General features: G+C 37.1%; 1 protein-coding gene and 1 non-coding gene across 4 annotated transcripts in view; one reads left to right on the top strand and one right to left on the bottom strand.

Annotated features, from left to right (window-relative positions):
• Positions 1 to 14,260, top strand: part of UBTD2 (ubiquitin domain containing 2) — a 62,532-nt gene that overhangs the window by 35,446 nt on the left and 12,826 nt on the right. For all 3 annotated transcript variants that reach the window (XM_047730816.1, XM_047730818.1, XM_047730817.1), the window contains exon 2: positions 8,418 to 8,654. In XM_047730816.1, coding sequence (XP_047586772.1) covers positions 8,418 to 8,654 — 237 coding nt within the window. The remainder of the gene's footprint in view (positions 1 to 8,417; positions 8,655 to 14,260) is intronic.
• On the bottom strand, positions 2,610 to 2,713 carry LOC125101412 (U6 spliceosomal RNA). The gene has a single exon (XR_007127827.1). It is a non-coding gene; the product is annotated as a U6 spliceosomal RNA (small nuclear RNA).

Below are 14,260 nucleotides of genomic sequence, written 5' to 3'. Positions count from 1 at the left end.
TTTAATACAAATAAGCCTGCAGGAAATAACTTTTCATATTTACATGGAGTATATCTTTTTTTTTTTTTTTAAGATTTTACTTATTTATTTATTTGAGAGAGAGAGAGAGACCACGAGTTGGTGGTTGGGGCAAAGGGAGATGGAGAAGCAGACTCCTGGTTGAGCAGAGAGCCCAACTTGGAGCTCTGTCCGAGGACCCTGGGATCATGACCTAAGCCAAAGGCAGATGCTTAAACAACTGAGCTACCCAGGCACCCCTACATGGCGTATATCTTGAAAGGAGAATCCTAAAGCTGGGATTGCTGACTCAATGAATGGATGAATTAAGTGATTATATTAGATGTTGCCAAATTCCCCCTTCACTGGGAATCCTTTGGATAATAATCCTATGGTATCTTAGACTCCTGCCTCAAATGTAAGAGAGTATTTTATTTCTCCACAACTTACCAGTGTCAGATTCGTGAGTTGTTGCCTAAGAGCAAAAAAGGGAATTCCAGCATAGTTTTCACTTGCTTTTCTCTTATGGGGGAGATTGGAAATTGTTTCATATGTCACTTAACCTTTTCCGTTTTGAACTGGATATTCACATCTGTTGCCCATTTTTCTGTTACAGAGTTTTTGTCTTTTATCTTCTCCATTTTTAGTTTTGTACACCAGGGAGATTAGCTCCTTATGATGTAAGTTACAGGTACTTTCTCCAAGCTTGTCATTTGTATTTTGACTCCTCCTGCCCCAACATGAAAATGAAGTCTTTTCTTATTGCTTCTGGAAAAGCATTTACTATTCCTTTATTACAGAGAAATTTATATTTTCTTGTAGTGCATACATTGTTTCAGTTTTTACGTTTAGACCTTTGATTCATTAATGTAGAATTTATTATGGTGTACAGTTTAAAGTATTGACCCAAATTTATCTTTTTCCCCGAGACTATCCAGTTCCAACATTGTTACTTAAATTGCCCATTTTTTTCAACAGTCTAAGGTAAAAATCTCTCATATACTAAATATCCATGTATATGTGGACTTTTTCTAAACTTCATTATATTCTAAATGTTCATATGCCTTATATATTTTTAACTGTAGTGGTTTTATGTTTTAATATTTGTAGTATTTAATATGTATTTAATATTTGTAGGGCCAGCTCCCTTGTTGTGCTTCTTTTTCAGGATTCTCCTAGCTGTTCTTGCCCATTTGTTTTTACATATTAAAATCAACTCATCCGGGGCGCCTGGGTGGCTCAGTGGGTTAAGCCGCTGCCTTCGGCTCGGGTCATGATCTCAGAGTTCTGGGATCGAGCCCCGCATCGGGCTCTCTGCTCAGCGGGGAGCCTGCTTCCTCCTCTCTCTCTGCCTGCCTCTCTGCCTGCTTGTGATCTCTCTGTCAAGTAAATAAATAAAATCTTAAAAAAAAAAATAAAATCAACTCATCCATCTTCAGAAAGTTTTTTATTTTTTTTTTTAATTAAAAAAAATTTTTAAGATTTTATTTATTTGACAGAGACAGACAACGAGAGCAGGAACACAAGCAGGGGGAGTGGGAGAGGGAAAGCAGGCTTACCACCCAGCAGAGAGTCCAACATGGGGCTCAATCCCAGGACCCTGGGATCATGACCCAAGCCAAAGTCAGATGCTTAATGACTGAGCCACCCAGGCACCCCTAGTTTTTAAAATTTTTTTAAATTTATTTATTTATTTGAGACAGAGTGAGAGGGAACACAGCAGGAGGAGTGGGAAAGGGAGAAGCAGGCTTTCCATTGAGCAGGGAGCCCCATGTGGGGCTGAATCCCAGGAACCTGGGATCATGACCTGAGCTGAAGACAGATGCTAAACTGACTGAGCAACCCAGGTGCACCCCCAGAAAGTTTTTTTTTTTTTCCCCATTGGAAACATGCTATATATAGATATTCACTTGGAAAGAATTGGCAACTTAGACATGTTAATGTCCAACTACAAAAGATGTCTTCATCTTGTTCAAGTCTAGTCTACTTTTGGGACTTGTAGGAGTTTAAAAAATATATCCTGATAATAGGTGTTGCATTCCAGGTATTATATCTTTTTTGTCACTGTTATACATGGGACCTTTTTTTCCATTGAATCTTCTAGCTGGGCATTTTATATATATAAGGCTTCCGTTTTATATCCCATTACCATATTGATTGTTTTTAATCATTCAATTTTAGCACTTTCTTGTATTTTCTAGTCATACTATCCTATCATCTGCAATTAGAGATGGTTTTACTTCTTCCCTTCTGGTTCTCACACTTCTGATTGTTCTGTCTGATTGTGCTGGCTAACATTTTCAAAACAAGGTTAAATAGTTGTGGGGATGGTGGACATCCTTACCTTTTGTGTGCTTCCCATCCCTTAAACAACCTGTAAATTAACAGAAGTAAAGGTCCCTGCAATGCAAGGAATGCGATTCTATATAAAACCATTGCCCAAATCAGTAGAATGAAACATCTGAAAATTTCATATACTGCTTAGAAGGTACAGTGGGCTCCTGCTAAGTGACCATATTCTTAGTTCCAATTTTGTGTAATTTCAGGCTTCAAAATGAAGTTGGGTTTTTTGTATGCAATTGTTGGATTTAACTGTATGCTTTTGTAACTTTTTAAATATGGACTGCTTCACAAATTTGCATGCCATCCTTGCACAGGGGCCATGCTAATCCCTGTAGCATTCCAGTTTTAGTATATGTGCTGCCAAAACAAGCATGCTTGTGTAACATTTTTAATGAGATTCGCCCATCCTTGGACATACAGTGTTGTAGGTTGGCTTTCCTCTTGCCTGTTTGTATGCTCAGGCCATTGGTAATTAGATTTATACTCTGAAAAACAGGCCAGGAAATCATTATGTTTATTTTTTCCCCCTCAATAAAGCTAACTCAGACAACATTAGAAATTATATATATGTGTCTTTAAAATTCTATTTTAACTGCTTAATTTTTATAAACTGTAGGATGGGAGCATAGTCAATGTTCTTGTTTCTATTTTTTTATAAAATAGTAGCATAAAAAACTGTGTATTTAACCTAGATAATTATACATACATATCTTTAGTGCCTAATCTGTTATAGGTGCCGAGTACTTCTAGGCTGAAGCTAACAGACCAGAAATCTGCATTACCTCCTCCCTTGTTAATAGGATTCCTCTTTATGTACCTGGGTGGCTCAATCAGTTAAACATCTGCCTTTGGTTCAGGTCATGATCCCAGGGTCCTGGGATTGAGCCCTGCATTGGGCTCCCTGCTTAGCGGGCAGCCTGCTTCTCCCTCTTCTCTGCAGCTCCACTTGCTTGTGCTGTCTCTCTCTGTGTCAAATAAATAAAATCTTAAGTCCAACTCTTTGAATTTAAAAAAAAAAAAAAAAAGGATTCCTCTTTAGTGAGCATGGTATCTCTGAAGAAATGAATTAGGTGGTTCCATGGTGTAATGGTGAGCACTCTGGACTCTGAAGAAATGAATTAGGTGGTAGATTAGATAGGTTGAGGATCTGGTGCTGCTCAATTAGCTTTTCCTTTGTCCCATCAGAGACATTTTGTAAGTCCTAACAAAGCCTGTGAAAGATGAATGAGTGCTACTAGAAAAACAACACATGCTTTATTTTGAATGAAGCTTGTAATTGATTTGATATGTAAAAGAAAACACATTTCTCAGCCCCAATAAGACATGGAGTGCTATAATGGAAAAAGAGCTTTGGTCTATTAATCTAGTCATCTGGGTTATAGTCCTGGCTCTTTCTGATCTTGAGCAAGTCATTTATCCATGTTAGGCCTTCCTTACCTTCCTGTTAAATAGTAAGGTTGGCTGGTACCATCTAAGATCTCTTCCACATCTAAATTCTCAGATTTTAGAGAAGTTATGGGTATGGTTTTGACTTTTAGCATGTTGATGCTCTTAGTTTAAACATTTTAATCCCTGTATCCCTATTTTTATTTTGGCAGTATGTTACTTTAGGTAAAGGGAATATATGTAGTATGTATGTGTTTGTATAGTGCATTCTAAATTTACATGAGAATAAAATACAAATATAGTTTTAGGCCAGCACCATCTGTTGTGGAAGAGTTCTATGGGATCTATTCATAACTCTTGGGAGTGACAAAAATTTCCCTTCAATTTTCATGATCTTCATACTCTAATCAATCTAAATATAGGAACATTATCCCAATCCTGTTCCTTGCTGCTTTCAAATTTTCAGAATTCTGTGCAACAACATTTTGTCCTTTGATGGTGAGCTCTTTGAATATTCAGTCTATTCCCTTAGGCTGTTGTCTTAGCGAAATGGAATGCTCTGGTTTTCAATCTGTTACAGCTATTATTATGTGAGTCATATCTTGATATTTACTTTACTTATACATTATGGGTTCTCCTTTATTCATGTGAAGAGTCCCAATCTTAAATTAGGGAACCAGAAGGCAGGAAACCAAAAGAGAGGAACCAAAAGCAGGAAAACAACTATAAACATACTTCATTTTAGAGATCAGTGGGGTTTTTTTGTTTGTTTTGTTTGTTTTTAAGATTTTATTTTATTTATTTGACAGAAAGAGAGAGGGAGAGAGCATAAGCCAGGGGGAGAGGCAGAGGGAGAAGCAGATTACTGGCTGAGCAGAGAGCCCAACACAGGGCTCAACACATGAACCCTGTGATCATGACCTGAGCTGAAGGCAGATGCTCAATCATCTGAGCCACGCAGGCGCCCCATGTTTTTTATCAAAATGTCAAAGTGAATTCTAAGCAAATTCATTCACTTGTGGAGTAAAAGATAACGTCTAAGATTATGTTGCATATTTGAATCTGAAAAGCAAACTTTTCTTGGGTTTTCTGCACATTAAAACTATTTATTTGTCAGAAAGGGATTAAGTGCTAACCATTTTTAAGGACAGTTAAAATAAATGTAAATGACAGTAGATGAATGTAAGAGTTTTCTGAGATGTGAGTTTTTTTGTAAAAGTTTTAGCAAAATAACTGGATTAGTGGGGGAAAGAAGAGTATTTTCCGAAATAATAAAATTAGGTTTCATTATTAATCTTTTGCTATATGTTAAACCAAGGAATAAAAAAACTTAGTGTGGTTGGTTGCCTGCAATTTAAAAATTTAAAACTGAAATTTGGGGAACAAGAACTGTTTCCTGTCTTTAAATCCATTGTTAGAGCATAATGCTATGCTTAGTCCCAGACATACGAACGGTACTCTGAGCATCTTTCTTGGTTTCAGCGGTCAGATGATATATGAAACAGACAAATCTGAAAGTTTCAGAGCTTAAGATGTAATCTAATGAGTACACACAGTTTACGTCTTTTTCTTTATAACTGAGCATGGTTGACTTGGTGCAAAAAAAAACATAGCTTCTTAGCTGCTAGGCTGATTTCTATGTCCAGGTATTTTCAGAAATTTAGGTTTATGATATCAGCTAAAATCAAAGCACAACATTTGGTGACCAATTCCTAAAAATATACTCATATGCATAGGATGTGCATGACAATCATAGAAGAGTTCTTTTTAAAATTAAGGAAGGTACTTGTATTTTAAATTCTCAGAATGAGAATTCTCAGAATGAGCCACGTGGGCACCCCCTAAAATGAAGCTTTTAATTTCATATTTTGTAATGATAATTCTGCACTGCTCAGCGGTTTCACTAAAATATGTTGTAAACACTTCAGTATTTTAGTATGGATGTTCAGTAGACTTTCTCTGTTGTGTGTTTGTGATAAAGAGAAAAGTAGAGACTGAGACACAAAAGGAAGCTTGCTTGATGTCACAAAAATTTATTTTGTCTTATCTACTACTACATAAAGTAGTGACTTTGGAACTTTTCAGCATATAGATTTGAGATGGATTTGGAATGATTATCCTTAAGCATAATGTATCATCTGTCCTTTTTATGGGACTTTGCTCTTATACCTTTTGTAGGTGGGAGAGGTAAAATAAAGCTACCTCATATTCATAAGGAAGGGGCTTTTACTTTTTCCGAAGTATTTTCCTACCTTTATTTTTTTAAAGATTTTATCCATTTATATGAGTGAGAGAGAGTAGGAGCAGGGGGAGGGACAGAGGGAGAGGGAGAAGCGGACTCCTCACCGAGTGCAGAGCCCCACCATTGTAGACAACAACAATGACTACAACTACAACAACTACTCAGGGTTTGATCCCAGGACCCTGAGATCTTGACCTTAGCCAAAGTCAGACACTTAATCCACTAAGCTACCCAGATGCCCTTATTTTCTACCTTTGTTATGAGATTGTTTTTCTGTCAGGTCCCTCTGAGGGCCTCTTTCGGTTTCTTAGGTTTAAGTACTGAGATTGTAGAGGTTTTGTTGTTTTTGCCTTTGTGATTCTCTCACAATTAGAGAATTACAACAGGTTATCTCTCAGGTACATTTAATATATTTGAGGTTAGACAGTTCTCTGGAACTACTCAGGAAAACCTGAAACTTTATTCAAATAGGTATCTTATTTGAATATTGAATAGATAACTTTGTGTAATAGGTACTCATTTGAATGTTAAATAGATACCTATTCAAATAGTTATTTACCTATTGTGCCCTGTCTTCTACTCCCTATTCGGTAAACTAATATTGAGTGTCATCCGTAGGCTATTACTGACTTAATCTAAAGGTTAATATAGCAGAAAATAAATATGCATTTCATTTTGCCTCGTTAGTAGAACCAGTAGGGGGTGGATTGTGATTATCTGACATATTCTGAACACCTTTTAGAGAATAATGTGCTGTGTAGATTTATTTATTATTTAGAAAATACAAGGGAAAGTCATTAGTATAGATCGAGTTTCTCACATTTGAATTAAACTTGATACACATATCTGTAGTGTTCCCCTTAGTGGATGTCCAGTACATATTTGTTAATTAAGGATACTTGGGTCCTCTTTCTAGCTCTGCTATTAAATAGACAGTTTTCCTGCTTTGCTATCCGTATCCTTTTAGAATTCAGCTGGTTGCCATTTCACTAGGATAAGTTACAGGGCCAAAAAGTGCAGGGACTCAAAACACTGGATGTTTGAAGGGAAAAATAGCTGGCAGTGGCATAGTGTGCCACTCTGAAGGTAGAGGATGAGACCTGCTGTGTGCTGCTTTGAGATAAAATGGCCAGATTAGGTGGAAAGAGCATGGCTGAATCCAACTGTCACTCCAGATACACTTTGCAGCATTAGTTTGTTCTGTCATTGGCAGCATAGCATTCTGTAGGGGATAGAGATTGCCCAGGAACTGGAGTAATTGTATTTATTTCTATTATGAATAGCCCAAATTTCATTTGGCTCTGGGCCAGTAAGGGAGTGGTTAATTTCATGGCTTCTTTAGAACCATTTTGAGAGTAATTTCTTTTAAATTAGTATTCTTTCTGCAGTTAAATATAGAACATTGAATTTTGACACACACCCTCTCCTTCCCACCACTCTGTCATTTATTTCCCACCCACTCTTACCCAAGACTCCCATCAAGCTTCACTTTTCTTTTTACTGATTTTTCCATCTATCAAACTATTTCTTGCCTCTGGCACCGTATAAGATTAAGAATGGCTCTCTACGTTGGTGTGGAATCAGTGATGATAGGCCAGGTAAGTATCTGGGTAAAAGAAGCTGCATCAGCCTTGTTCTAGCCCTACCACTATGTAGCATTCTCTAAGGAGCTCTGCTGCCTTTTACAGCAAATGAGGAGTGGACTCCTGCCCCCCTTTTTTTCTTCTCCTCTAGGTTTGAAACTACAGTAGGATGTTGTAGTTCTTCTGTTTCTTGTGGTTAGAACTTCTCCCATAGTCCAAATGAAGGATCACCTGTTCAGTCCTATTTTCTCTGAAGAGTGAAGCACTGATTTCTGACCTTCTGTCTCACCCTTTTCAAAATTAGCTCCTATATAGGTTTCAGAAAGAGGCATTTACAGTTCCTTGACTGAAGTCCAGAGTGGGTGCTCCTGTGATCAGGTTTCCTCAGGGAACTGCTGGTTTGACTCTTCCTTTGGACACTGCAGAGCAGTCTTTCCCCTGCTAAGGATTTCTCAGTTCCTACTTTCTGGTTTTATATGTCCAGAGTCCTGAGATTCAAGCTAATGTTACTTGATTTTTCCTAGTATCTTACCTTTTTTATGGCATCCTTTGTCTTTTTAAAATCCTGCCATTATTGTCTGATGAAATACTTAATGCTATTTTTCTAAGTGATTATTAAAATCATCCTTTGGAGAAGGCATTGGGAGTTGAAAAGAGTTGTCCCTGGACCTTTTAGATAGAGCCATCTAATGTCTCCATTTGCTCTTGTAGTTCCAAAATAGGGAACATTTCAGAATGCAAGAATTAATTATGAGGCAGACTTCTAGCTATAATTTTGAGGAATGAATCGAAGAATGACCAGATCACTTTTAATACATCATTTATAAATTTTGGTTTTGATGTCAATTTTTTATTTTTCTTCTCAGTCGCCTTAGGTCGTAACCAGCCTTTGAAAAAGGAGAAACCCAAATGGAAAAGCGATTATCCCATGACAGATGGACAACTGCGCAGCAAGAGGGACGAATTTTGGGACACCGCACCAGCTTTTGAAGGCCGTAAAGAGATTTGGGATGCCTTGAAGGCTGCTGCACATGCTTTTGAGAGCAATGATCATGAACTGGCACAAGCAATCATTGATGGTGCAAACATAACATTACCACATGGTAGGTTTGGTGGTTTTCAAGGGTAACAGGGAACATACTTAGCTCCTTTCCAATAACACGAAACCAAATGCAAAGAATTCATTTTTCTTGCTGTGCATTTTTTTTTTTTTTTAAGAGGGACATTCCTCTTCGTTTCTTTGTATATCTTTTAGCTGGAGAAAGATTTACTTTGTGTGTTTGTTTTTCATTTTTTAATTTTTTAAGTAAGCGCTACACCCAACATGGGGCTTGAACCCACAACCCCAAGATCAAGAATTGCATGCTCCACCAATTCAGCCAGCCAGGTGTCCCACTATTTTTTATGCTTTTTAAGTATTTTTAATCTCAAGAAAGTGAACACTTGATAACCTGTATTTTCCAACTTCCATACTCAGAAACTTGCTAGTTCTTCATCAAGGGCCCTCCATCCCCTGTCCCAATCTTCTAGAGCTTCTCCTGCACTCATTTCCTGTGGGCACTAGAGAAGTCTCACATTTAGATTTCAGAAGCCATAGAGACTCAGTGGATTTTCCTTTAGTCATTGTACTTTCTCATCAAGCCTATTTTTAGCATAATGAGCAAACTCAAGTTTAGAAGTCACATGTTCTGAAGGACAGTTTTCTATGATTGTGACCCTGAGCATTATTAAGAACCTCTCTCTATTTTGCTTAGGAATGTGACTCTAAGGAACACGATTAGTTTTGAGTGTTTTCAGGGACACATGTCTGCTGGACCCATACATATCCTCTTGCTTGGTCTCCTTGGTTAGAAACACTTCAAAATTTTTCATGGTGTACTGAGATTTAAGTGTTGATTTTATATTATATTCTTTGCTCTTTTGATAATTGTACTTATAAATTTTTCTCTTTAGTTTTTCAAATTAATATTTTTCCAAGTTGTCTCTTTAACCCCTTGTGTAATCACCTGCATTCCTTTGCATTGTTTTCTGTTCCTTTATACCTTCATTTTTTTCTTTTTCAATATCTCTCTTTGTCTGTATTTTCAGAACACTGCTTTTCCCTGTTTAATTATCTGCTTTATATCCTTTAACTCCTTTTCTCCCTCCCTCCCTCCTTCTCTCTCTTCTTTCTTTCTTTTTTGGTTTTATTTTTTTAGCTAACTCCACACCTGATGTGGGGCTCGAACTCACAACTCAGAGATCAAGAGCCGTATGTTTGTTCCAACTGAGCCAGCCAGGCTCCCCGACTCCTTTTCAAATAAAGATATTTAACTTAGTATCCTTCCTAGTTTTCCAAATCTCTGTTAATTTTCTGAATTAACTGTGCTTTCAAGAAACTTTTAAAAATACATATTCCATAGCTTTTCTGTTCTTTATTATGAAAGCCTATTAGTATAGGCTTGGGTTAATAATATTTATTGAGTACCCACTGTTTATAGATGACTTTTTCTGCACAGGTGTGAAAATGATGCCTCCTATATTTGAAAAAATGTGTAGTTAAATGCCATTTTAGTATGACTCTTTAGTGCTGATTTTCAAGGATAGTCTTTGAATTCTTTACCTCATGTGATTAGGGGTGTACCTCATCTTGTTCCATTACTTCTTTTAGATCTATATTTTGTCTTCATCTACTACCTTTATATAAATAAAGGAAAGAGCCTTCCTTTACAGATTTTTTATCGTCCTTCTCTTTTTAATGCTTATATCCCATATTTTTAAAGCAGTATTTATTTTTTGTTTGTACAGGTTTGCAAGCTGAGAGTAGGGATGGGGAGTGGGAAAGAATTAATTTATTTGTGATTGTCTTAATTTAGAAGCCTGAGATCCAGAACCTTAGAATTTCTTTGACTTCCTTACTTTATACTTATAGTTACCTGTAGGAATGTCTGATTGTGTTCTATAAATTATGGCCTTGGGGCACCTGGGTGGCTCAGTCATTAAGCGTCTGCCTTTGGCTCAGGTCATGATCCCAGGGTCCTGGGATCGGGCCTCACATTGGGCTCCCTGCCCAGTGGGAAGTCTGCTTCTCCCTCTCCCACTTCCCCTGCTTGTGTTCCCTCTCTTACTGCTCTCTCTCTCTCTCTCTCTGTCAAATAAATAAATAAATAAATCTTTTAGAAAAAATTATGGCCTTGTTTACAAGTTCATGGAGGCAAAGTAACTGTTTTATGTAAGGCAGGGGTATATGTATATTTTATTGGGTATGGGCAAATACTTAAGTCCCTTGTTTTTGCTTACCTATTTGAACTGCCAAGAAAAGTAATGTTGTTGGCAGCCTCACCAGCCAATAGATTAGAGAGACTTATTCTTGGAAATTTGATAGGATGAGTTTCTACTTCCTACATTTAAGGAGTATTTTCTGCTTTAGCATGAAGAAATCAAATTGATGTCTCCTGTTCAAAGCTCTATAATAACTTTCTGGGTATTATTGTCATTACTACCTTTGATTGAATTCCCTTGTTCATATTTGAACCTTAATAGTATTTTTTGGATGGACTTTAGAATTGTGTTCACTCATGTACTCTAACTCACCATGAGTTTATAACTTAGCTATTTAGCTACATGCTTTTATCTAGACCTAATTAGTGGTGTTACTAAAATGTTTTCCACCTTTTTGGTGTAGTTATATATTTGAAATTTTACTTTGGACACACTTTGGTGTGTTAGACCCTAAACATCCTATAATTCATATTTTAAATTTAAAATATTGCATAGGCTTTAGCTCAGGCTTTAGTATCAGACCTAGCCTTCCTTTCTGCCTTTACTGTATTACTCATGGCTGTGCAACTTTGGGCAAATCACTTCTTTTCTGTAAGCTTCAATGCTGCCATCTATAAAATATGGATTATAACTACCTATGTTATAGGATGGTTGTATTGATTAAATGTGATACTAACACATATAAATTTCTAACCATCGGCCAAAAAGTGATAAATAGTAGTGCGAATGAACTGCTTTTCTTGAACTCTGGCATTAACAGGTAAATTCCTGTACCAAATTCTTTAATACAATTTGGTCATTTTTATGGATATATTATCTACTGATACCATCTTTCTCTGGCTTTTGGGGGACTCTGCCCATGGGCAAATGCCTAATTGAATTTTGAGATTGTATTGATTCCATAGCAACATTAGTAACAGATTTATTAATTGGACACCAAAACATTGATGACATAGTTTAGCATCATTCTTATTTAGGCCCATCTCTCTTCTTTGATCTACATCTGTGTTACCCATAAAAGTATTGAACTGATCTTAGATTGACAATCTGAAGAGATCCTAGGGCATACATTCCTTTCTAAGCTTCCTTCAGTCAGGTCTCACCTTATTTTCATCTCATCCTGTTTTCTCTTCCCATGGTCTTATTATCCCAACCCATTCATATTATCTTCCCAATATAAATATTATAAAAAATTTCTTAAAGTTTGATAACTATATGGAAATGTCTTTGTAAATGTTATTTGTATAGGTCTTGCCTGTTATTTTAGATTGTATGTGCAAAGTAAACAAAGTAAACATTACCAGTGTTATGTGCACAAAAATTATGTATTTGTCAGTGGCCTTTTTTTCTGTATAATCATAATTACCTTATTTCCTGAGTTATTTTTCAGAGAAACAACCAAAACACCTCCCATCACCCAACGCCCATGCCTCATATTTCCTCCTTTGTTTCTTTTTCATATAGTGATTCCATGAATAATTCTTTTCTTGTCTCAACTCCAGCCTGTAGGTCGTGTTCATTATATTTGTCTTATCCGAGCACCAGATAATTCTGTGCTTTTTAATTATCTTTCTTTATTAATATCAGCAATGTCTTTAGTTCATTATTCTCAAATGGCAATAGAGAGCGTTAGAGAGAAGATGGTATAACTATTGGGGAATTTTTTTTTTTTTTTAAAGATTTTATTTATTTATTTGACAGAGAGAGATCACGAGTAGACAGAGAGGCAGGCAGAGAGAGAGAGAGAGAGAGGGAAGCAGGCTTCCTGCTGAGCAGAGAGCCCGATGTGGGACTCGATCCCAGGACCCTGAGATCATGACCTGAGCCGAAGGCAGCGGCTTAACCCACTGAGCCACCCAGGTGCCCCATAACTATCGGGGAATTTTAAATGAGCGAATGTATTTTCACTCTGGAAATTGTGACTCAGATTGAGGATATATGTGGACAAGTGTATTGTGGAAAAATCTCCCTGGATGATTCTGGTATCCAGTACCTCTTTCTACAGTCTCCCCATCCCATAAGCAGTTTATTTTTCATGATTTACACATTTTTTTCTCATGGTCCTAAATTTCTTAAAAAGAGTATCTCCTTTTTCTTTCTTTTCTTTTTTTTTTTTTTAATGAAATAAGTTTATGGGTTTTTTTTTTAATAGATTTTTATTTATTTATTTGACAGAAATCACAAGTAGGCAGAGAGAGAGGAGGAAGCAGGCTCCCCACTGAGCAGAGAGCCTGATGCGGGGCTCGATCCCAGGACCCTGGGATCATGACCTGAGCCGAAGGCAGAGGCTCCAGCCCATTGAACCACCCAGGCGCCCCGAGTATCTCCTTTTTCTAATTGACTACTATTTTGCCATTACCTAAAAATCCTAAAAACATTCCTAAGACAGTACTTTGCTAATGAAACTAAGTCATAGATTAAGTGGTTTACCCAAATTAGCATAAACAGAGGGTTTGTATTTATGTATGTATATATGTATGTATGTATGTATGTATTTTTAAAGCTTTTATTTATTTGAGATAGAGCATGAAAAAAAAAAAGAAAAAAGAAAGAGCATGAGAGGGGAGAGGGTCGGGGAGAAGCAGACTCCCCCCTGAGCAGGTGGCCTGATGAGGGACTGGATCCTGGGACTCCAGGATCATGACCTGAGCTGAAGGCAGTTGGTTAACCAACTGAGCCACCCAGGAACCTTTTCTGTTTTTTTTTTTTTTTTTTTTTTAATTTTTTTTTTTTTAAGATTTATTTATTTATTTGACAGACAGAAATCACAAGGAGGCAGAGAGGCAGGCAGAGAGAGAGAGGAGGAAGCAGGCTCCCCGCGGAGCAGAGAGCCCGATGTGGGGCTCGATCCCAGGACCCTGGGATCATGACCTGAGCCGAAGGCAGAGGCTTTAACCCACTGAGCCACTCAGGCGCCCTTTTCTGTTTTTTTTAAGGGTGGGGTGCACCTGGCTGGTTCAGTAGGTAGAGCATGACTCTTGATCTCAGGGCTGTGAGTTCAAGTCCCAATTTGGGTATAGAGATTACTTAAAATCTTAAAAAAAAAAAAAAAAAGGGGGGAAAGGTGGTTATTATTTTCATTTTTCAGAGCTTGGTCCATAGTCACTATTCAGTAATTTTCAGTGAAAGCTTGTTCAGAAACAATACTTGTTTCATAAAGATGAGAGGATTTAATGCTTTTTAGAATTATTATATAGAAGATTAAAAAGGATTTTTAAAATTGGCTATTCCCTCTTTCCCTACTTTCTAATTTTCTAGAAAGGTGGTGGTTTATTTCTTCAGCATCTACAATTACTGTGTTTTCCATCTCCCTCCCAATTCAAATGTAAAAGCTCCCCTCTTAACCTTTCTTATCTAGGAGTAGCTCCTCACCATTATTCAAACACTTTTCCCTTTCTTACAGACTTAACTCCAACTTTACTCTTATTATTTCTTGTGGCTAAGCATT

The sequence above is a fragment of the Lutra lutra genome, chromosome 5, assembly GCF_902655055.1.
Source record: "Lutra lutra chromosome 5, mLutLut1.2, whole genome shotgun sequence".
In the NCBI taxonomy this organism is placed as follows: domain Eukaryota; kingdom Metazoa; phylum Chordata; class Mammalia; order Carnivora; family Mustelidae; genus Lutra; species Lutra lutra.
This window is presented reverse-complemented; position numbering and strand designations above follow the sequence as displayed.